The sequence below is a fragment of the Delphinapterus leucas genome, chromosome 1, assembly GCF_059928025.1.
Source record: "Delphinapterus leucas isolate spDelLeu-1000000601 "Yukka" chromosome 1, BTC_Dleu_Yukka2, whole genome shotgun sequence".
Lineage (NCBI taxonomy): Eukaryota > Metazoa > Chordata > Mammalia > Artiodactyla > Monodontidae > Delphinapterus > Delphinapterus leucas.
In genome coordinates, this window is record NC_143129.1 from 48,546,018 (window position 1) to 48,570,873 (window position 24,856).

Here is a 24,856-nt window from a genome sequence, read left to right on the forward strand (position 1 = left end):
GAGATGGGGAAGTAGGAAAAGTAACTCATCGTTTTCATCCTACATTGTGAAGCGGGAATCAGGAGGAGGCAGAAAGAAAGCTGAGCCTTCCTTTTTTTAAAATTTGCACCTGGCTTCTAGAATATTTGCTTGTCATAGTTCGAAAATACGGGGTCTGCCACTTTATTCTGACCATCATCAAGGTAGCTAAACAACCTAATACATCCTGTGTGTGCCAGTCATCCTCAAGAAGAGTTACATTGTAAAGTCTGCATTGCAGAGAAGAACGCTTCAGCGCTCTTCTTCGGCAAATTTAGCACTCAGAAACACTCAACCCAAATGGATGACCATAGGCCTAGGCCAGTGGTTCTGCATTCTGGAAGCACGTTGGATCCGGGTAGTTCTCTAAAACTCCCAACACAAATCAGTCTGATGAGAACTGCTAGACCCAACCCCACCCCCAGACAGGCCCATGCAGCCGAGGTTGAGAGCCACTCCAAGAGGCTATGAGTGTGATTTCACCAGTAACTTTCCTTTAGTTCCCTTCCTTTTCAGTTATTTCACTTCATTCCTCCAAATGACCTTTATTAATCGTTTCTTTGAGGGCAGTTTTCTTTTCTTGGTTTTTGCAGCCTTTCCCCAAACCTCATGGACAATTCAGATCAGGTTACTTTGCAAATGAGAGATTTACAGCTGTGTCTTCTGCAGGACCAGAGTTTATTCTAAAAGCCTGTATATTGCTACAGCGAAAATGGATCTCCCATATGAAGTTTCTCTCTGGCTAAACTTTGCAGTCAGCAGTAGTCAAACTCTCACAGGAGCTCTCTCTTTCTCTCTCAAACACATACACAGTGCATGTTCCAGCTCAGCAAATTTTAGTTTGGGTTTCAACCATTAGACTTATGAAACGTGTACCTCTCTCCCTATGAAAAGCTATGGGAAAAAGTGAAGCACGTATCAGGATAATTTAAACAGAGCTCCCATCCGTACCCCATTTCATCAAGAACTGCTATTACCAAATAGATCAAAGTAGATTCTTATGCTATTCACTCTTCGTAATTGGCTTAGCTTCTCTCCTTTTCTACTGTGAAGGTAGTTTGGCTCAGGAGAATCTTTGCTAAAAAAATTCACATGTGGCCAGGTAGATGACTCCATAAGCATATATACAGTAAAATCTGCCTCTGAGCCAGGCAAGGCTTTTCTGTTGTTTGTGAGAGCTGCAGTGTTCTATCACCCAGTTCCCAGAGGAGACACGGTCCTGCTTGGACTGGCCCAGTGTCTGAGAAACACGTGGGTTTAGCACACTGAATGAGGCAGAGGGACCGTCTTTGCACAGACTGAATACAAAAGTAATCCTTATTTTATTCCAGTCTGCTTCAGGTGACATTGATTCCTCTGGAATAGTTGATTGAGAGACCCTCTGTGGGGATGCTCCCTCCCCAGATCTCATTTTCAGAAATGATCCTGGATTCTCCCCATTGCATCTTTGAAGCCAAGTAGCATTAATGGGATACCATTGGAGCTGGGACATTATGCAGACCAGAGTAAAGAATGCCTCTATTTATACTTTGTTATTACTGTTATCCAGACACATAGATTATTTTTGTTTCATGTCACAGTACTCAAGGAAGGATATTTTTGCACGATGGAGACATAGTATGTACCTTGATGTGTGAATTCTGATTCTGCTACCCACCTTCTGAATGACCGTGTTGGGTTAGCTATTTCACCTCTAGGATCCTCAATATCTTCATGTGAAAAGCGGGAATAATAACTTCTTCACAGCTGATGGAATTATTGCAAGAGATCAGTTTTCAAACTTTTTGGTCTTTTTTTTATTGGAGTATAGTTGCTTCACAATATTCTGTTAGTTTATACTGTACAGCAAAGTGAATCAGCTATACGTATACATATATCCCCTCTTTTTTGGATTTCCTTCTCATTTAGGTCACCACAGAGCACTGAGTAGAGATTCCTGTGCTATACAGTAGGTTCTCATTAGTTATCTATTTTATACATAGTCTCAGTAGTATATGTATGTCAATCCCAGTCTCCCAATTCATCCCACCCCCGCACTTCCCCCTTGGTATCCATATCTTTGTTCTCTAAGTCTGTGTCTCTATTTCTGCTTTGTAAATAAGATCGTCTGTACCAACTTCAGATTCCACATATGTGCGTTAATATACGATATTTGCTTTTCTCTTTCTGACTTACTTCACTCTGTATGACAGACTCTATGTCCATCCATGTCTCTACAAATGACCCAATTTTGTTCCTTTTTATGGCTGAGTAATATTCCATTGTATATATGTATAACGGAGGTCTTAAGAGCCCTCGCTACCCTTAGAAATTGAGAACTCCAAAGAGCTTTTTTTATTTACCTTGGTATTTATCAATACCATATTTGTATTAATAATTAAAAATAAAGAATATTATAAAGCGTTTATTTATTTTAAAATGACAGCAACCGTTACTGTAACATTTTTTTTTTATGAGGACTGTTTTCCAAAACAAAAGAATTAATGAGAATAGTGGTGGTTTACAGTTTTGCAAATCTCTTTAATGTCTGGATTTCCAGAAAACAAGTGGATTCTCAGATATGCTTCTGAATTCAGTCTGGAGAATTATGTACTTTTGGTTGAAGTATGCGAAGGAAATCTGGCCTCAGATAAATATGTAGTTGGAAGGGAAGGAGTATTTTAATAACCTTTTCAGTTAATTGCAGATATTCTTTGATTCAACACTAGAACTCAGTAAGTGATTTTGTCTTAAAGACTAGTTGTAATGTGCAACCTGAAGCCATCTGTGAATTTTATGTACTCTGATACGTAAAATCCCTTAGTCTGTCTTGTACTTTGAATGCCTCTTTTACCCATACGTAATTTTTAAAACATCATACACTGGTCATTTGGTTCACTAAATTATGTAGACCTTCTAAAACTTTATTTCATCAAACCATATCAAAAAATCATAATTATGAAAACCACCACGAGTCTCATCAGACGAGAGACTGTCAAGCCTAGGGCGACAGACGTATGTTCCGAAATTTTAATTTTTGCTCAAAAGCCCAAATTTTATCATTGGCAACAAATATTGCTGGTTATTTTCCTTGATGTGATGGGCTCACTTCATTCATTTCCATAATATAGCTGCCAGATACACAAGTCTGAATAATCAGTTTGTCTAAAGTTGTTCTTTCAGGTAAAAGTGGTATTTCAAGAAAACAGTGGCTAGTTCAGTTTATGGCTCCAGGGATGGCCAAGAGCTCTTCCTTGAGACAGAGCCCTCATCCTTCAGTAGGAGCAGAAATGCTTCCCGCCTTCTTCCCATTTCATCTCAGGATGTCAAAAAAAACACATACCAAAGAGTTGAGGTTTAGTGACATTAATATTTGTTACTGCTTCATTAGGGACATTCTTTTTGTAAAAATTTATTCAAGTATAGTTGATTTACAGTGTTGTGTTAATTTCTGCTGTATAACAGTAATTCTGAGATATATATATCTATATACATTCTTTTTTTTTTTTTTTTTTTTTGCGGTACGCGGGCCTCTCACTGTTGTGGCCTCTCCCGTTGCGGAGCACACGCTCCGGACGCGCAGGCTCAGCGGCCATGGCCCATGGGCCCAGTCGCTCCGCAGCACGTGGGATCCTCCCGGACCGGGGCACGAACCCGCGTCCCCTGCATCGGCAGGTGGACTCTCAACCACTGCACCACCAGGGAAGCCCTATATACATTCTTTTTCATATTCTTTTCCATTACGGTTTATCACAGGATATTGAATATAGTTCCCTGTGCTATACAGTAGGACCTTGTTGTTTATCCGTTCTATATATAATAATTTGCATCTGCTCATCCCAAACTCCCAATCCATTTCTCTCCCACCCCTCCGCCCCTGTTGGCAACCACAAGTCTGTTTTCTATGTCTGTGAGTCTGTTTCATAAGTAAGTTCATTTGTGTCATATTTTAGATTTCATTAGGGACATTCTTAAGTGTTACTGGCTTTACCCCCCTTGCTGTAGTGTGTGGAAGTGAGGAATACAGTGACCACTTGGACAGTTTGGTGCCGCTGCTTTGATTTGTACTAAAGCATCGCAGGTTTCACCCTCCAGGCACCTTATACCTTCTAGAGCGCAGATGTCAAGACAGAAAAGGCAGTAGTAGTATTCTGGAAATAGTTTTCACCTCACGGACTCCCTGAAAGGGTCTCCGGGTCCCCAGTAGTCTACAGACCACATCTTGGGAACCACTGGGGTGGACAGTAGGAATTGTGTAACCTCTCGCCAATCCTGACAAGTTAGCTCTTTCTGCCTGATCTTCATTGTTTGTGGCCGTGGACTCGGTGACTGGCTGGGCTGAATGAAACCTGGCCTTTGGGAGATTTATCATGTTGATGAAATCCCACTAGAGTTCTTCCCGAGCTCACCAGAGCCCAATTGCTGTTTTTCTCTCTGGGATGTTACCTTGAAACTGAAAACAAACCTTGGTTTCATATTAGCTTTACTGCTGGCATCTGTGCAGGAAGATTTCTGTATATAATCCTTGTTTTTTTGTATGGTGTAGAGCTAATAAAGACATTATAATTTCCTAGTCTTTTATATCAAGGGGTCTTAACTCTAGTTTCAGAGCTAGTCCATGTATAGACTTTAGGTGACTTGTGAGCCTTTGAAATTTCAAAAAATTTGCTGTTGTTTTTCGGGGGTTGGGGAGAAGGTGGGTTGTTGGGGAGAGTTAATAGCTTCAGATTCTCAGAGAGGTTTTGTGACCTCCCCCCTTGCAAAACCAAACCTTAACTAATGGTTATTTCAGATGGACATTGCTATGGGTAGCACCTACCCATCCATTGTCCATTTCCAAACGCACTTCTTTTTGGAAAGAATTTTCAAAGTTCCCTCCTTGGCTTTGCCTGTCTGTACTTGCCATTCCTTTGGCATTCCTTCACGGTTCCTGTCACTTAGCACTTGCTCACAACTCACTTCACGGCTGTCTTCACGCACATCTGTCCTTTTCCTCTTGGCATAAAATGCAGGAGAGCAGGGACCGTGCATCTCGTCCAGATGTATCTCCTCGGAGGGTATTTCAGGCCGGAGAATACGCTCAGCCAAATCAGTGGGTTCCTTTTTGAACCACTGAGATGTGCAAACTTGGAACATTTATTTATACCTCAACCACAAGATGCATTTTTCTCCCACACATTCTTCAGTCTGCTTCTTGGAACCCAAGCGCTGTCATGAAAACTGCAAGGCAGTCTGTTTCGTTCCAACAGTAGCATTTTTGGAACACTTTCCCGATTCCGTGGGAGTAGTGTGGTGACTACCACTTGCTGATGAGACGCAGAGGAGGACTCTGCAGCGTGATTATATGTATATCATGAACTATCCGCTCTCCGGGGAAGCTGCAGAAGGGATGGGTGTGAGGGGGCTCCGCTGCAGGGCAGGGGGCACCCCTGACAGTAGCAAGAGTGCTCTTCGCGGTGTCAGCATTTCTGTAAGCCAGAAAGCTGGCTTCAGTGTGGTGGGTGAGAATCAGACAGTGGGCTTTACAGATAGTGCTCTGATTTAACCACGTGGTGGTTCCCCACCTCAAAAAAATTTTTAAGAGTTCTATCGTATGTGGTTTAACTTAGGGGCTTCACAGTTTTTGAAAAAACTGTGGCTTGTCTAACGCAGCAAACATACCAGCACCTAACAGTTGGGAAACAGCAATATCCCTGTCCTCTGTGGGAAGCAGGAAGATAAATAATACGGCAATGAACAGGGAGGACTGACCTAATTATGACGAGGCAGAAGAATCGCTCAATAGGATACCGGCAAGGTGGATGTGTATACCAATCAGATCTGGGAATATTTTATTCAGGAATATGTTCCCACTTGCTGGGTTGCATTGTTTTTAAACTTAGCTTCCCAGACAACATTTGAGCTCCTGACACCCTCCATCCTATCTTCTGCATTACTTGTGTCTCTAAATACTAAAAGTTGCCACTCACGGTGCATTTTCACCAGTGTGGGTGGACCCAATCCTCCGTCTGTACAGACACAAACTTCCAAGATGGCTTTGTTTATTTCTGTCCCTGTCTAGCAGGTGAGAAAATCAGGACATAAGAGCCTTTGACTTGCCCCAAACTATTGAATGATAGTGCAGGTGATGTTAACAGCTGTGGTGTCCCAGGCCAGGCTCATGAGTCAAAGAGTGTGTCATTCGTCTCTTTGGAAAGTGCCTTTCATGCTGTTGAGGTCGGTAAATGTCGGTGCGTGTCCTCTTTGACTAACTCACTCCTACTCAAGGGCTGAATCTGGTCAAACCCTCCTTTGGGAGAATGCCACCTATCAGTGGGAGAGCAAGGTAAGGTGACTCTTGGCTGTGCTTTCGGACCAGATGGCTGTTGCTACTGCATGATAAAATGTGCAACTTCACGTTTCCCTGCCTCTCGACACTACAGTGCCCTTTCTGTTTTTTAAGGAAAGAAGGATTGTCCAAATGTGGAAGATGCAAGCAGGCATTTTACTGCGATGTGGAGTGTCAGGTAGGTGTTGGGCCAGCTGGCAGGGAGGGCCGTTTCCTCGGAAGATCGGGACCCAACATCCTTCTCGTCCTTGTCACGGCATCCCAGAGCCCTCCTGCAGCCAGAGCTACAAAGCCTCCTTGTGGCATAGGAAGTGGCTGGGTCCCCCTGTGTGCTGCCGGTGACAACGGGCAGCCAGCAGTAGCATTTTGGGGCCACACAGAAGATCAGAAATAGGGGAGCCATGTTGGATACAGGCATGTGTATCACTAAGGTTGACAGTCTGCCCCCCAAGACTACCAGCAACAGATGGAACATGCAAAGATGACCAGTGAAAAATGTTAAAATGCTATCTTTAAAATTGTTTAATCTTTACTATCACAGGTCTGTATTTGTATATGTCCCTCTAGCAGGCCACACGCTGCACTTGGGCTGGTCTAACCCAGCCTGATTCCAGCTAGACTTAGGTGAGCCCCTGGCACAGCCTTTGTACAGCCAGAGGCGAGCTGCTCTGAACTTGGACCTGGAGACCTGGGGATGCTGCCTCGGCAGCAGTCGGTGCTGAGTGGGTTCAGGAGGCAAGTTGCATGTAGACCATGGGCCATCTGGCTTGATGGATACGTCTCAAGGGAGTCTCGGAACACGGGACTGGGAAGCTCAAGGGGGAGTTTGGAGGAGCTCTTGGCAGATTCTTTGAGGGACGAGGAGTGGTGTCTTCCAAACTTTTCTACTTGATACTATATAGTTATACAAAATGTTCATAGATATTTTACAGAAAAAGTGTTCCATGTTCCAGCAATTTGAATTTGGGGAGAATATGATCTTTGACTTCAGTATACCCTCCCCAAACTATTTTTTTAATGGAAACCTGTTGATACTCCTTGGGAAATGCTGATGCCATTAAACAATGGCTCTATATGACAGGGAGGATTTTCAACATATCTGTACCTCTTTTTGTTGTTGTTCTTCCCATACTTGGAGTCATTCCCGTCTGTCCCCTACCCCCTCCCTGGTCTGCCTCATTACCCACGATTTCATTTTTTTTTCTCTCTCTTCTCCGTATGCAGCTGGTCTCTGAAAGTCTCCAAGGAGCGTTATTTGGCAGTGGGAGAGGTTGCTAAGCTCCGATGTCTAGCATGTCAGTGTCATCTAACCGTAGAGCTCCTGTCACAGGGGCCCTGGCGGGAATGAAACACAGGCTGAGTCACTGGCTTGGGAAGGTCAGCCTTGGTTCTGAAGGCCACGTACACGGTCCCTCTCCCTGTGGGCTTCCAGAGGCTGTCAGCCTGTGGGGCAGTGAGAATATAGATGGGTTTGTCGTTGAGTTTTTAGGGAGTGTGGCTTCTTTTGAAGAGGAGAGATCATACTTTGCCCCTACTGATCGTACACAGAGAATTCTGTGGTTAGATTGCTGTGACATTGGAGAGATCAGTGAGCCCTGGAATGACATGATTTGGCTCCAGGCCTGATAAGTTAGCTGTTTCTATATTTAAGTTAAACACTTCTAGAAGAAATAACTCATGACGTTCTGGTTCTTTAAAGAAGCAAGCTAGTAACTCACAGACAGTTCAGACTATTGAAACACAGAAGACTAGGAGGACGTGGTCCCAGCTCTGCAAATGACTAGCTCTAGGAACTTCATAGGACATAGGACATAGGACAAAGGACATCTCAGAGTCTCTGTTTCTTTAAATGTAAATGAGGACAGTGGCCCCTATCTTGATGAATTGTAAGGACCAAATGATTTGACAGATATGAAAGTTCTATGTAAACTGTAATGCTGTGTGCAGGCGTGAGGGCTTATAAATAATAATATTACAGTAACTCAGGCTGGACTGAAGCTTAGCTGTATGCAGAGAATAACGTATACAGCATATGTTAGATTTAAGGGACTTTTTTTTTCTTTTTTAACTTTTTATTTTATCTTGGAGTATAGCTGATTTACCATGTTGTGATAGTTTCAGGTGCACAGCAAAGCGACTCAGCCATACATATACATGTATCCAATCTTCCCCAAACTCACCTCCCATCCAGGCTGCCACATAACATTGAGCAGAGTTCTCCGTGCTATACAGCAGGTCCTTGTTGGTTATCCATCTTAAATATAGCAGTGTGCACATGTCGATCCCAAACTCCCTGACTGTCTCTTCCCCTCACCCGAGGGGCTTGTTTTTTTCACCTAAGAATGGATGGTTTCTAAGAACTTGAGATCCCTAATGGTGTACATTGTATGAGGAATGCTTGTTACAAAATGCTTGTTAACTTCTCTGATGAACCGTAAACTCCGCATTAATATAAAATATGAGAATCTGTGAGATGCTGAGCTACCTCGGGGTCTCCTGAGCGGGCCGCTGAGCTGTCTTCCATTAGGCCTCACCAGGTGGCATTATTTTGATGAATCATCGTGGTCCAGGTTGGGGTCTTGAGGTGGCCATTGTGGTCCCCCTGCCTTTAGGACCTAGTCTCCCAGATTTGCACACTCACAGTAATAGGTGGCCTGCTTGGAAGGTTCACAGTGATCGAGTTCATCAACCCGCGTTAACCAGAATGCCTCTTTTTTCTTTTCTTCTTTCTTTTTTTTTTTTAAAGAAGGTTTTCTTCTCTTCTTTTAATTTTTTGGCCGTGCAGCGTGGCATGCGGGATCTTGGTTCCCCCAGCAGGGATCGAACCCGTGACCCCTCCAGTGGAAGCGAGGAGTCTTAACCACTGGACCACCAGGGAAGCCCCCCAGAATGCCTCTTTATTACTTTACAGCAAGCAGCTTGAAGTCTGTACATTCTCCTCCTATAGACAGATTGTACAGGTTAAAGCATAATGCGATTGCCTGTAGCAAGGAATCCCAAGATGTGAGGGGATACAGTGCTGTGACTGTAAGTCACGTTGAAGGTCTGGGCCAAGACAGCTTGCTGTGTCCAGCGTCGTGATGTGCAGTCTTCCCTGCGTGTCGCCCAGGTTCGGGGCTAGGACACCATGAGTCCTGGAGAGCACTTCTGCAATTCAGTTTTCCTGTGCTCTGTGAAGTATCCCTCGTGACAGAAGTAGCCTCCTAGAGGACAAGTGATAACACAGCTCCCAGAGCCACTCGTTTTCTAGAGGTGAGGCTGGATTTGACCTGTAAGTTTCGTTTTTGTTTCATCTGTCTCCTGATGTGGAAGGAAGAGGCTAATAGTCATTAAGGTGTTCTATCCTACGGTACTGAAGAACTGAGTAAGTGCAGGACACTGTATTACAATGAGATAGAATGGTCATAAAGGTTTAATCAAAATAAGCGCCTAGAAATAAATGGCTGTATAAGGGCTTCATCCATAAAATCATTAGTGGGGAATCTGGGGCATTTGCTCCAGATAAAAATGTATTCAGGGTTCTGCCCAAGGGACTGCTTGGATAGGATCAAAGTGGAGACTCTGCTACAAGTGGTACAGAACAAGAGCAGCAGTGAAGAAGGTAAATGAGCGATTCTCCGCCTAAGAAAGCATGGCCCTCAGCTGCTGGTCATTCTCTGGGCGTTCTTCAAAGGCAGACCCCACCCACCTGGAGTCACACATCAGATGATGGGGTTGGAAAGGTTTATCAGTAGATAAGAAAACTATGTCCACACTGGTTGGGTGACCCACCCAAGGGGACACAGCAGCAGAACCGAGACCAGACTGTGCAGGCTGCCTGGGGAGGGCTTTTCACTGCTTTCCAACACTGCGCTTGGGGGTGCTGAGGACCCTCCAGGAGAAGAGGCACTGTGGGAATGTGTCAAAGACTGAGAAGCGGCCTTTCATTGAGGTGAAAGGGGGGAAGACCCCTTCCAGTGGTGTTGTCTTTCCAGAAACCTCTCCAAGAGTGTAAGGCACACATCCTTCCACAAACACAGCATCTTAGGAGACCCTCAGCACTGTGTTTACTCTCTCCGGGCCCTCCTCTCTAACTGCAGGGCTTTAGGATCCTGCTTTGTTGTATACAGTTTGGCCCTGTCTTGTCCCATTTCCTTTCCTCTTCATTCACTTGGCTCAGTGGGATCCTCTGCCAGAGGAAAGATTTTAATTGACGATGCATGAGAGGGTAATGGGAGGAAATATAAAAGAAATAGAGAATTCCTTTTTAGTTAGGCTTGGTTTGTAACCTGTGTGTTTTAATGAACTATATTTATTTTTATAAATATGCCTGGAAAACTAAGTGTATTATTCACTCACTCAAGACTTTTTCATTAAGTCGTACTACGACACGTTGAAGAGAATAGTTTTAGAAAGTTATTACATAGAGGAATTGTGGAGTAGAACTTTCTAGGGTATTATTTCTTAACATTGACAAATAGAAGAAAACGATTTGTGTTTTGTAAATAGAGGTGATAGGATTATGAGTGTGCTTTTGAAAGTAGGAAGGGGCATATCCCAATGGAGATTTTAAAAGGCACGTGTGAGGAGCTTGTGATCAAAGATTCTCGAACATTCTTGACTTTTATCATCGATTAGAAAGTAACTGAAGTGTAGAAATGTCCAAGAAGTGCTCCCATGACCCTGTCGTTGTTTGGGTGATTAGTGAGTGGGGCCAGAGTCATAGGTTTAGTCCTGGTTAAATTCGCTTTGTCCTCTTAACCCAGACACAGGAACCATCTTCAACAGAGCCACTCTTTTTTCTAAATGGTTAATGTCACCAGTAGGAAAAAACGTGTAGGAATGAATGAGTGCATCCCAATCACTCTTTTATGGGAAGAGAAAACAAAGCAGATGTCCTTGTGATGGGGGCTCAGCAGTGTCTGTCATCTTGGTGTGAGATGGTCACTAAGCCCCTGATTCCCTCTTCATTCTTCCTCTCGCAGAGAATGGTAGTAGAGAGCAGCAAGTCTGACATTTTCTTACTGTTCCACATTTTAAGAAATCACCTACGCGTGCTGCTCCACATTTCAGGAAACCACGTATGCGTGTGTACAAGGAGACATGGTGTAGATTGAAAGCCCCATTAGAACGAAAGAAACACCAAATGCGAGAGTTAGAAAAGGGGACGTCACAATAAGAATCCGGTCTTCTTACGCAGGGAGGCAATATATCGTTGCTCAGCAGAAAACTGGATGACATAACAGTCACTCTTTTCTTCCAGTGTTGGAAGTGCCGGTGTACCATGAAACAATTTTGCAATGCTCTTTACGCATCTTTAAGCATTTTTGTCCATGTGCAAAAAGGAAAGTCATGCAGAGCTGTTATTACATTGGCTGAAAATGAACTAGAAGTTTAAAAAGTGTACCAAAATATTCCCTATCTTACTTTTACGATAGTTAATTGTTCAAATTTATTGCACGAATAATCTGTGCTCAATATAGAAAAATCAGAAAGTAAAGACTGAAAGAAGAACAGAAAGAGTAGCCATACTTCATAATTTTATCCTTCCAGAGAAAATCACTAGTAACACTTTGGCATGTGTCTTTCTGAATCCTTCCTGTGCATTTATTTGTATATTACTTTCCTGGGAAATGGGATCCATTTGAGTTTGCATAAAATTTTATAAAGATTGCAATCAGGCAAGGAGGAACAGCTTGAATTTTGAAGAAAACTAGTAGAGAAAGTTTTGGAAAAACGGGCAAAAATGTTTTTTTAAAAGCATAAAGGGTTGCAAAATCATTCTGTGTGCAGTGAAACTGGCAGTACTAAAAAACCAAACAAAACACAAATAAAGCACTATTAATTGATAAGACTTATTCCTGTCCATCAGGCTAGCTTAATTTTTTGTTTCAATTTTGTCCAATCTGATTGTTTATAATTTCTTATGGGCAAAATTGGGGCAGATTATATCAGGATATGCTCAGAACTTAGGGGCAGATTATATCAGGATATGCTCAGAACCTATCTGACATTTCTACCAGATGTTCTTCTCCCCCCAACAGTTTTTTTTTTTTTTTAAGAATTAAAACCGAAAAAAAAAAAAAAGAATTAAAACCGAGTAGTGCCATTGTGGCACATCTCTGTCATTTCCACCTTCTGACAGAAAGTGAAAACTTATTACCTAGTAAATTTCCCTTGATGAAACTTACATGATTCTGCGCATCCTTGGATTTACCCAGCTCTCTGATTTAACTGCTTTGTGTGGGGCTGTATCACATTCTAGGTGCTCTTACTTTTACCTTGTGTTCGGATATAGTCGTAAACTACCTGAAGTCAAAGACTCCATCTCCCACCTCTGCCTCTACGGTCAGTCGAGGGCTTATTGGATGAATGAAAGAACCAGTAAATGAACAATTACCAGCGTTTGTTGAGAGCGCAGTGTGTGCCAGGCACTGGTCTGAATGCTTCTTGTGGGTTAGCTTATTTGCTGGATCCCCACAATGACCCTTTGTGGTTGGTTGCATGAATGCCTAATTATCCCATTTGAAGGTCCTATATTTGTTGGTAGTCTTCAAGCTTTTGTGTCTGATTATCACTGTTGGAAAGCATAAAATTATAGACTCAGAATTCTGGACCTGCTAAATAACTTAGGGATCATGTTATTTACAGCCAAGGATATGGATGCAGAGGGATTAAGAGGCCTGCCTGGTGTCACATAGCTGCTTCGCTGCAGAGCGGGGGGGTGAGAATGCAGGTCTCCCCGAGCCCCAAACCAGTGTCCTCTTACTTCACAGCACTCTGCTCGCCTCCAGACTGTGCCCTGTAGTTAGGTTCCCTTCCCTTTGAAGACATTAACATCAATACATGTCTACATTGTATGTTACTTTTTATTCGCATTAATTTGACATTAATTCTATTAATAATATGTAAGTCATATTAAGAAATGTTAGTATTAAACTTATTTCTCCCAGGAGCTCATTGTTAAACACCAAAAGACACCACCTACAGTTCAGAAAACTAACATCTTCAAGGCCCTGCAGAGACCTTGTATTAGCGTTCCTGGGGTCATAGTGGACACGTGTGTGTTCCTAGTTGCCAGTTATCCATCTGCCCCAGCTGGTGGTGCTCACTCCCCTTGGATATCCCAAGGCCAGGCTTGAAGCCCTCTTTGACTTTCCCTTTTTGCCTTGCATTTGGGGAGGGAGCTGGTTTGTCGGCTGGGAACTAGACCCACCTGTTCCTACCACATTGCCTCATCACCGTGCTCTCATTTTAGGCTTTGGCTAAAAACAGATCCTCTTCTCCCTTGTGCATATCTTGTCATTTCTTTCTCCCCCTGTTCTTAGTTATATTTGGCATGGTGTTATTTAACTCTGCAGAACATCTTGGCACAGAACTTGAGCCAAGGGTCTGTGCCACGGGCTGCCTTAAATCATTGTGACATCGTGTCTTTCCTATATTTGGCATGGGGGAGGGGAGGGAGACATCTTCATTCATTCAGCAACTTTATTGAGTGCCTAGTAAACACCAGGCACTGTTCTAGGTTCTGGGGTAACAGGCGTACACAAAACAGACTAATAACGTCCTTTATTTTAGTGGGAGCGGGAGGGAGACATAGTAAACCAAACAACTAAAGAGTGTGTAATATGTCAGGTGGTGAGAGGTACTAAGAAGAAACATAAAAGCAAGGAAAGGGAGAGTGTTGGGGAGAGTGCTGGTCTTGACAGAGTATTCATGGCAGGTACCTTGAAAAGGGGCATCGGAGCAGAGACGCGGAGGAGGGAGGGAGCAAGGTGGATGTCTAGGGGAAGAGGCGTCTAGCCAGGAAATACCGCAAGTGCCAAAGATCTCCTGGCAGGAGCAAGCGTGGTCTGTTCAAGGAGCAGCAAGGAGACGTGGTGGCCAGCATGGAGTGAGGTGAGGGAGCATGGTGGTGGTGATGAGCTCAGAGTAATGGAAGCGGGGGAGGGGGGGCTCCTACCACGTGTAGCCTCACGGGTCATCTTTAAGTCTTGGCCTTTCGCTCTGAGGTGAGAAGTCATTAGAAGGTGCTAAGCTGAGAAAAGGCAGGATCTGAGTTGTGCTTTGCAGAATCAATTACTCTGGCTGGTGTCTGGAGCAGAGTTGGGTGGGGGCAGAAGCAGGTGTCCAGGTAGCCACAGGGCGAGGTGTCGGGTCTGCACACCCAGTAGAAAGGTGGGGGTGGTGGTGAGGCAAGAAGTAATCAAAGGCTAGCTGTATTCTGCAGGCAGACAGGATGGATTTGCCAGGGAGATTTATGTGGAGTGGAAGGGAGAGAAGAGAGGCAGCCAGGAGGACTCCAGGGTTCTGGCCTGAGCACCTGAACCATCAGACTTGCCATTTTCTGAGGCAGGAAAGGCGGAGGGGAGAACACGACGATACCCAGTTCCATTGCGACAAAGAGTGTCTGCAGACTCCCACTGAGTCCTCTCCCACAGCCTCTCAGCCCCATCACGCCACTGCGGTGGGCTTTTATTGGAGCCCGTGTGGTCCAGGCAGTTCCCAGTCACCCCACAGTAACCCTGTCACTGACGCCAGCATCATTCTTTATGCCCAGTGCTCAGAGCCTTCCTCCACGGCACCCACGTCCTCCTACTTCCTCAGCCTTCCCGTCTCATAGGGGGCATCTCCACCCTTCCAGGAGTGAGCACACGCCCTTTACCCCCCAACCTGGGGCAGAAAACTTCAAGACAAGTGATAGAAAGGAGAACAGTTTTCCTCTTTTATCAAATGACTCTTCAGGAAGTCTGTGTTCCTAAATATTCCCAAGAGTTGCCCTGGCCAGACTCTTAGAGGGCCCTTGACAAAGCCCTCATTTGTGTTTTGTTTTTATCACCTGTAAAAGGGTGCTGTGCTGTGTCTGTGTAGACACACACAGACTAGGTGCTGTGTGTGTCACTTCTTGGTTATTTGCTCTGAAGTGAGAACAGAGCCAGAACAGAACCGTAGGTAGCAGAGCCAAACCAATGGCTAATGCCAAAGTCACTCACCCCTGTGACTTGACAGCGACCACAGATAATGGAAAGGTGTGTGTGTTGTTTGGAATGATGAGGGGCACCAGATGCTTGATGAAACAACACAAAGCAAATTTTCTCTTGCCAACAACCTTGGCCAGGCCTGAGTCAAGGTTATATAGCTACAACTATCTTAAAGGATGTTTTCATCTCTAGCTTTTGTGAGCATCATCGTGTTTTCCAAAAGGAAACATATTTCACTTGACCTTAGTAGGACTTATTGCATCCTCTCTTTTCGAACTTTATTGCAGTATATGTGTGTGTGTGTGTGTGTGTGTGTGTGTGTGTAATAATTGTTTTTTCACTTTCCCAGAGAGAAGATTGGCCCATGCACAAGCTGGAATGTTCTCCCATGGTTGTTTTGGGGGAAAACTGGAATCCCTCAGAGACTGTAAGGCTAACTGCACGGATTCTGGCCAAACAGGTGAGGAATTGGGATCACGTTCAAGTGTGTTTTATTTTTATTTTTCTTAAAGGTCAGAAAGATGAGTGAGTGACCCATGGTGATCATCTCTCGTTAAGTGTCCTGGGACCCCATTTCCGGTCACATCCATATGGATGGGGTTGGGAACAATGCTGCACGTGTGAGCTGGTTTGTTTGACCTGTGCAGCTAGGATGTCACTTACCCCAGGCCAGGAACGTAGCCACAGTTACTAAATTCTGAGCTTTTTATGAGACAGGTTTACATAGAAAAATACGGCCTTTCAGGGCGTGAAAACCTGACTGACAATAATCAGAGTGTCCTAGGGAACCAGACCGGCCTTCGAAGCTTTGCACCGTTCCCGTCTTTCCCCAGACACAGAGTGAACTCTGCTCCCCCCGCCCTCTGCCCCTGTCCTGTGCTGGGTCCTGTTCCTCTCCTTCTCGTTATTCGCCCTGCCTTGGGGTAGAACAGCCAGCATGGCATGTGCAAGGAGAGGAGAAAGAAAAGGAGCGGAAAACTAGAAATCGAGGCAAGGGGAGAGGGGAGGGGGAGAGGGGAGGAGGGTGGGGATGAAGACAGCCATCAACGGTTTCCTCCAAAGATGAAGCCGGGGCTGGTGGTCCTGACCGCCAGTTTGCTCAGGCCTTATTGATTGCATGATAATAAGACGCCTGATCTTGACAGGAGGGGCGGAAAATGCCGTAGGACTTGTCCTTGTGACACGATGAAATGGGCCGCACGGAGCTTAGAAGGTGTATGTCCACGGAGCTGCTTGCTAGTGATAAGCTGGGGGCAGGGCCTCTGTACTGTAACTCTTTTAAAGCTGAAATTTCATCTGCCTCTTCTTTCTGTCTTCCCCCACCCCACCTCCCGCCGTTTAAAACTTTGGTTTTTCCTTCATCGAAACCAAATGTGATCCTGACCAGCTCATATCTGTCCCCAGACCAAGTCAGGCTCCTCGGCATCGTAGACAGGAGAACATTTCTGACCTCTGAAGTCATGCTTCTGTTATGTTCAGCCTGGGTCAGGTGCTTGCAGACATGCGCCTTCGCTGGCTCAGGGTAACCACAGGCATCAAGGCTGGCCTGTAGAGTGAGACCGAAAAATCAGAATGCTTTTTTTGCTGGAGGAGGTTAACTTTTGGGTCCTTACTAAGTGTCATCTTTAAATATATGCCAAGTACTTGTTCGGAAGGAAAGGGTAGGAGAAAGAAAATGGTGTGACTGGGTGAGGTGTCAGGGTAAGTAAGCCATCCGATTTGATCCATAAGCATCTTGGGAGGATTGGGTGACCAGTCTGCTGGTTCCCCCCCAGCCCCGCCGCCTGACGTTATTGAAAGTGTGGTGGTTAAGAATTCAGAAGGAGCCGGTGCCCTTTCTGAATGAAAAGTTTTCCCAGGCAAAATGACTTACTAATCTTATAGAAATGGATCCTGTGAATGGGAAGATTTCCGCTCTAAAAAAGAACTATTGAAATGTTTTGGCACCAGGAGGGTAGTCTGAAAGCTATGATGAGTTTATACCAGTTTCATTCAACTTTTATTATAATTACTACTATGACTAATAGTCTATTAAATGAAAAGTTACCTGGCCATCTTTTCATCCCTATAGGACTTGATGATTAAAAAACCAGACCATTTGTATTCTAGTCACTTGCAAAGGATTCGGGGAGACAGGCTACCCAACTGCCAAGGGGAAGCGTAGCATGCTAACTAGGGAGGTGAGAGCGCCCGGCTGGACCACCTGTATACCCAAGTTGAATAGCCCGATTACAAAGACACGGCCTTGGGCCAGCTCTTGAGCTCGGCGTTTGAACTCTTGTCAACACCAAGTTTATTCATGTTCTCAAAGCCTGGCGGGTTTACTATTGTCAGCTCCTCTTGGGGTGTCTAGAACAAAGCCAGCAACACGTTTCAAGTGAATCTGGGCTCACGGATACAACCGAAAGTGTTCTTTTTAAAACCTGGAATTTGAGATCATTTTAGCTTATGCTTAAAGAAAGTGTAAAATGGATGGGGGTTTGATTTTGTTCCTTTTTAGAAGGAGAAATAATAAATGGGATGGTTCATCTGTAGACTCGGTCCTTTTAAGTCAGGGACCTAAAAAGTTGTTTTCTAGCCACCGTTCTTTCCCATAACAAGCATTTTTGAGCCTACTGTGTGCATAGCATTATCAGGGTGTTAGGAACGTGGCAGGTGCTTTTAAAAGCTTTTCAAAAGAGTCCTTTGGATTTGGATGTTAGGCAAAAGCTCTCAGAGCCCAAATGGCAGACTCCTTGGCTAGCTCTCTTTACTTCATTCAGAACTATTGCCTTTTTCTTCATGTTGATGTACAAGTGAAAGCACTGTTTTTTTGCACTAGGTGTTGAAATCTGTGTCTGTGTGATTTCTTCCCCAATTACTAGAAAATCCACCCAGAGAGAACACCTTCAGAGAAATTGTTAACCGTGAAGGAGTTTGAATCACGTAAGTCTCCCTGTGACTGGCTGAGGAGTTATCTTACCCACACATTATCTGTGAATTAGACGGGATTGAGGAAAGGAAGAGATAGCTGGATTCTTAGTGGTGGTGGGGAAGCCGGATTCTTAGTGGTGGTGGGAATTTTACGATTACCAGTTTTTATTTTGACTTGTGTGCTGTTTTGAAAAATGAATATAACTTTTTTTTTTTCTGAGTTGCTAGGACCTGCTAGGAAATAATTAAGGGGAAGTAGGAACTTACAGGATGAATTGTTACATCCTACGCTATCTCCTGCTGGCTCTCCTGGCATGCTGAGTATTTTTTGGATCTTTGCTGAATTGCAGTCCTGTAAACAGCTGACGTCCTTATGGAAAGGCATTAAATCAGGGGCTGTCCACTTTCTCGATCATGACGTAGACTCCAGGGCCAATCGGGGGGCCCTTGACTTGACCAAGCTAGTTATCGGTCATCGCCACTCATTCCTGACCTTGTTGCTAATGGTCAGTTGAAATTCCCTGTCCTGAGTGACTTCCAGTTGTCAGAGGAAGAGAAGAAAGAAATGGCACGCTTTTCTTGCCCTAGGGTTTATCAGTTAGACCAAATGAGGAGGAGGTATATTTCCTGGGGGCTCCACGTAGTTTTTTCTCCCACTTCATGCCATTTACAGGATATAGCTAGACTCCAGAGTTTAACACACTTGAACATGATCCCAATAAAAGGATATAGCTAGAAGTCCAGAGTTTTCTACCAGCTGAATGATGGTTTATCCACAGATCTGGATAAATTAGACAATGAGAAGAAAGGTTTGATTCAGAGTGACATTGCTGCTCTCCATCACTTTTACTCCAAGCACCTTGAGTTCCCTGACAACCATAGCCTGGTAGTTCTCTTCGCACAGGTAAGAATGCGAGCATCAAGTGACACTTAGTCTAACCTTTCCCTGCCTGAGTCCCTCCCCCCACCACGTGGTCGGTGAAGATGAACGAAAGTAGAACGATGGCATCTACTTGGCAACATGGTGCTTGACCTATTGGGCCCTGTTTTGCATCGACTGGCTGGGCGTCCTTGAGCAGATCAGGGTGCTGTCTGTGCTGGCCCTCATTGATGGTGGCACATAGGAAATTTGCCCTACCTCTGCCTCTTGCTGCAGGAAGGGTTTATGAAAACAGAGGAGTTGCCAGTGCCCCAGTACCATGGCATATTGGAAGCTCTTTGAATAGAAAAGACCATTTGAGGTTCCTACATTAAATTTTACTCTTCTCTTAAACCTTCCCTTCTGACAGTAGTGGGCTTTTTTTGGTTGGTTGTTTTTGTTTTGTTTTGTTTTTTTACTCCTACCAACACTGTATGGATAAATAGAGGCAAATACAGACGGCCCCAGGAAGGACAGTCACCAAAGAGAGGAGCCCAAGTGGGTCTACGTACAGGAAGTCTTTCCTGATGGTTGCTAAGAAATCCTATTTAGAGGAGCCTAGGTTTACCAAAATCAGATATGATAAAAAAAAAAAAAAATTAAAGAGGCTTCTAGACAAGAGCAACTTAAAGGCGCTAAGGCTGGTTGCCAAACCAGCCATTTGGAAAGGCCGAGGCTCCGTTGGGCATGGCTAGGACACAAAAGACAGTGCAGCCGCCACCCTTTGGCTGAACACAGTCTGGCTGCATCAGTCTTCTGTTACTGTGAGGGTGGCTCTTCCTGGCATGACTTACCAGATCGGATTTCTCTCCCTAACATACCCTTGCGTTTTCCCCTCCAAGCTGAACGTGTAGTTGAAGGTGACCTTCCCAGAAAGAGAGGTACTAGAATACTGCTCTGTGGGCACAAGTAGTTACATTTCCCTGCCAGAGCCTTCAGTGCCTAGATGGATAAAAGAGCTTGGTAGATACTTACACATTTTCATCTTAGGACAGAGTAAGCATCGCCTATATACCCCTTGACCCACTAATTCCATTTTTAGGGATCTAGCCTAAGGAAGTAGTCAGAGATTATGGACAGAAATTGACATGCAAATTGTTTATTGCGTGGTTCTTTTTAAAACCAAAAAAAAAAAAAAAAAGAAAAGGGAAAAAAAGAGAAAACGAAAAGGAAGTACATATTATAAATGGTCAGCAGTAGGAGTCTGGTAAATAAATTTTGGCTTAGCCTTACGATGGAAGGTTATGTAGCCTTTATAAATTACATTTCAAAGAATATCTGAAGATGTGAAAAACGTTGATGATAAAACATTAAGTGTAAGAGCAGGGGAATGTGTAATATGAAAATTACGTTAAAAAAAAAAGTTGAAACGGAAGTTCACTGTTGGTTATCTCCTGAGTTGTGGAAAATTTTTGCTTTTTTGTTGGATGATTTTTCTGGATTTTCTACAATGAGCATGGATAACTTAAGAAAATACTAAAAAGAGGAAAAGATGAAAAGCACCCATAGTTCTCCCACTTTAAAAATTGCACATATCAAGAAAGAAGTGAGTCATCACCACTTCATTCACCTACTTCAACCCCTCCGTGAGAAACACCGTGAACAGTTTGATGAGTTCCTTGATAGACTTTATGTTTATGTGGATATATTTCTATTGTGTGACTGTCATAATCAGAAAAAAATGCTGTTCTCGGTAAAAGAAAAAATGGGTTCAAGGTATGAGTGTTAATAGGCATGATGAAAAACCTTCCTGATTTCATTATATGATCCTGGGATTATTACAGCATATTTCCCTACGCATCCTAAGACAGTGGATTTGGGTGACAGTACAAAGTTGAGGAATTGACTTCTCTTACATTTTTTAAAAAGCTAGATACATGACTTCTTTTCTGGATTAGATGAGGCATGGTTCTGTGAGAAAGCAAGAGAGATGAAATAAATATAGGTATCTTTCCACTGCAAGCTGTGGAAAAAACAACTTTTTTTTCCAACACAGTAATGCATGCTGATGGGACTTCTCAGTGTTGACATAGTAGATATGGGACCATAGTTACCAAAAATCAAGGCACTTGGTGTCACAAGCAGAAATATATTTGTGCTGAAAATGACTCAGAGTCCTTGAAATTTGGACTGACTCAGAAAATCCAGGAGATAGATACAGATATATATATATATACACACACATGCACACACACACATATATAACTATAGGTAATTAATTCCTTGAAAGACTTTATACTTATCAGATCATAATATCCACTCTGAGATCGTGTGTGTACACATAGGTGCACATACTGCACACATACATATCTTTTCTCCATATATAAATTTGAAAAGGGACATTCAGTACCCTCAAAGACAACTTTAAAGCAAAACTGAAAAGTGCTGTTCCAGCCCCATGCCGCCTTCTGGTCCTGCCTTTCAGCCCTCAGCTGCATGTCTGCTCTTCCAGCCTCTGAGCCCTTTCCTCTCTCTGGTTCATGGGAGGGTGTTGTGGCTTAGCTCGTGGCCCAGCAGCAGCTGGTAGCAGAAGGTGACTGCGCTCCTTCGGCAGCGCTGAGGTGCATTTTAATCACCGGGAGCATATGCATGGTTGGGAAGTGTATTTTTGGTGTGCAGCCTACATCTAGTCTAGATGCTGATTATGAGAATAGCTTCAGTAAGGCACTTAACGCCTGACTTGACTTGGAAAAAAAAAAGGACGATGGCCCATGCATCTTTCTTAACAGGCAAATTCACTTTTCTTCCCTAGGGATATTTCAGAAGGGAGGGAAAGCTAGCAGGCAAATTGCTATGCAAGTTGGCTTAAACACCATTACCGCCTCCCAGAAAGGAACAGTGATGACACTTGTGCTCACAGGAGCCGTTCTTTGCAGTGAAGAAACACACTGTCTCCTCCACAGTGAGAGGAGGGCGGCAGAGGGAATAAAGCCGACCAGTGGTCGTGCAGCGTTGAAGCCTGAAAGCATTTGGAGTCATAGACAGTCCAGCTGAGAACCTCGAAGGGGAAGAGATTACGAAGCAAAGGGACAAGTCTCCTTCCCCGACCTCCCAAAGCTAGTCAAGAGCTGTCGGTCCCTAGATCAGTTGTAAAATTGCCAAGTTCTCTCATTCATTCTTCCACTTCACAGACGTTTGTTGTCATCCTGTGGGTACCAGCCACTGCTGAGGCATGTTAGTATCCAGTCTGAGACTGGGTATAGATCATTCAGTTCCTAGTACGGTGCAGGACGCATAGTTCATGCTCCAGTAAATTTTGTTGAATGAATGAAGGTGCTGATTTCCTCTTAACATAATGTTGGTTGATGGTCACTCATTAATGATAGTTGGTTAATGTCCTGATGACAGAATAGGTTAGAGTACCTGAAGCTGGCACAAAAAATAGTATGCTAAGTCTTCTACATAAAAATGCCCAACACCTCAGGATTTCAAAAACTGTATATTGTTCTACTAGCCTACAGTCATCTCTTTTTATGTTGAAAATTGTAAATACTGATCGTAAATGTGTTGAATTGTAAAAACTGCAAGTCAAACCCATCAGAGCCTTTACTTCTCTATGTACCAAGATTTCCAAGCCTTTGACACTGGCCCTTCAATTTTAAGTAAAATTGCAACATTAAGAATCAGAGATCAGAACAGTTTTAGAAGCATGGTACAGTGAAAAATACTTGTGTTTCTGATGGCTTTGCCATCAGAATGTCTAATTTGAATTTTGACTCCTGTTCTGCCACTTGCTACTTACATGGCCTTGAACAAGTCACTTAATCATTGACTTCCCTGAACCTCAGTTTTCCCATCTGTAAAATGGGTTATGCCAGAGTAGTAGTATGGATTTATGAGAGGGTAAATATGCAGCACCCAGCCCAGTGCCTAGCCCAGAGTGAGTGCTTGGTGGGTGCTAGTTTTAAAAAGCCCATCCATTGGCCTGAAAGGCGCCAATGTGGTGTGTCTGGTAGGAAGGAGCCTGGCTGCAGCTCACGGGGTGAAATCATTCAGCATGCAGGCTTCACAGACAACCTCATAGCTGTCAGGGAGAGCAGGGCTCTCAGCCTTTGCCCCTGGCTTTGGGTGAGTCACTGCCCCTCTCTGACCTTATTTTCATCATCTGAAAAGTAAAGCGACCGATTCCCCTTCCAGTTGTGAAGTTTTAGATCCAAATGAAAAATACCCACCGAATTAACCGTCTCCCAGGAGCCTGGGTGTTCCTGGAGAGCACAGATTTTGGCCCGTTCTTCCTTCTCTGCACAGTGCCCAACATATAAGGGTTCCTCGGTGGATGTCTGTGGAAAGAGTGAGTTTATGAAACAGTCTGAACTGGGGAAGTATAGTCCTTATTTTCAGCTATGAGCTCTAAATTAGACTTCCAGGATGTTGAGAGCTGCCCTTGGTGATTTTCAGTGTAATATTTCTTTTCAAAGATGAACAAGTGGCCAGTAGTTGATGTGGCTGAGGCATGAAGGAACATTCTCAGTCCCAAGTAGCTTCAGGGCCTTGGTCCCCCTGCCTCTCAAGGGGATGGACAGCAGTTAGATTAGCTATGTAAAGGCTATTTGCCGCCTCACCTTATGAGCTAGGTACCAGGTTAAGTGACTCCTTTTTTTAATGGAGGAAAACCGAGGGCAGAGGAACACGGTGATGGGCTTAAGATCCCACACCAGGTCTGTGGCATAATTAGGATCAGAGTGCAGATGTCCTGACTCCCATGCTGATCTGCAGACTTCAGTCCTTGGAGCCTTAGTGGTTCGTTGTGCTCTTGGGCTACCATGGGCAGGTGGGCAGGTGGGCTAGACTAAGGGTGCATCAGCCCTGACAGTTCTGTTTCTATTTGTTTACACATGAGACTGATCTGTAAGCTGTGTTTGAACATAAGATATCTTGGCCAAAAGAAAGGTTTTCAAATCACTAAACCAAACATCTTCCTAGTTAATTTGTTAAAGGTTAAAATTAAAGAAATGATTTCTATCCAGAGAGAGGCTTTAGCTCATTTTTTTTTTTCTTCCTCTCTCCCCTTCCTTTCTCACTACAGGTTAACTGTAATGGCTTCACAATTGAAGATGAAGAACTTTCTCATTTGGGATCAGCAGTATTTCCTGAGTAGGCTGAGTGTGGCTTCATTTTTTTTCTTTTTACTTATTCATCACTAATTTGAATTTGTTTTTGATTTTTAAATAACCTCCCTAACTGCATGTGGCACACATGAAACTCCAAGTGAATTAAGTCCCCTTTTTAATTATGCCAGATTTCAAAATATTTCCCCTGCATTTAAGGATCTGAAGGTAGTAGTTAAGACAACAGTTGCTTGGTAAGTCCTGCTAGGTAGAGAGTTGTTATTCAAGAATGTTTTAGAGTGTGCATAGAAGGAACAGCCCAGGCCCTGCTGAGAAATTTGCTTTTTGCATATCTGTGGTTCTGGGAATCTTTGGGTTTCTTCCACTCAAAGGAAAACATTAATTGCCAAGAATTGGCTGTAGACTTACGTAGAGACTGTGTAAGCTTCTTGTTCATCTGTCCTTTTTGAAAAATACCAGTATAGAAACAGCACATCTTGGAGGGAGAATATGCTAAAGTAGTCAACTAGGGAAAAATTTCAAAGAACGATAGGATTTTTCTTTATGTTAGGAATACTCAGGTAATTCAAGAAAGGCCAGCCAGTTGAGCAACGGAGATCATTATAGCTCTGATTGTAATGGACTGCCAAGCATGGCTTTGCCGTTATCTATTTGATGGACAGGATGGTCT

General features: G+C 43.8%; 1 protein-coding gene across 4 annotated transcripts in view; it reads left to right on the top strand.

Moving 5' to 3' along the window:
• The window catches only part of SMYD2 (SET and MYND domain containing 2), a 74,601-nt gene that overhangs the window by 14,664 nt on the left and 35,081 nt on the right, over positions 1–24,856 (top strand). For all 4 annotated transcript variants that reach the window (XM_022593394.3, XM_022593392.3, XM_089909699.1 and 1 more), the window contains exons 2-6: positions 6,440–6,503; positions 15,635–15,745; positions 18,150–18,210; positions 18,978–19,102; positions 24,144–24,211. In XM_022593394.3, the coding sequence (XP_022449102.1) occupies positions 6,440–6,503; positions 15,635–15,745; positions 18,150–18,210; positions 18,978–19,102; positions 24,144–24,211 (429 nt within the window). The remainder of the gene's footprint in view (positions 1–6,439; positions 6,504–15,634; positions 15,746–18,149; positions 18,211–18,977; positions 19,103–24,143; positions 24,212–24,856) is intronic.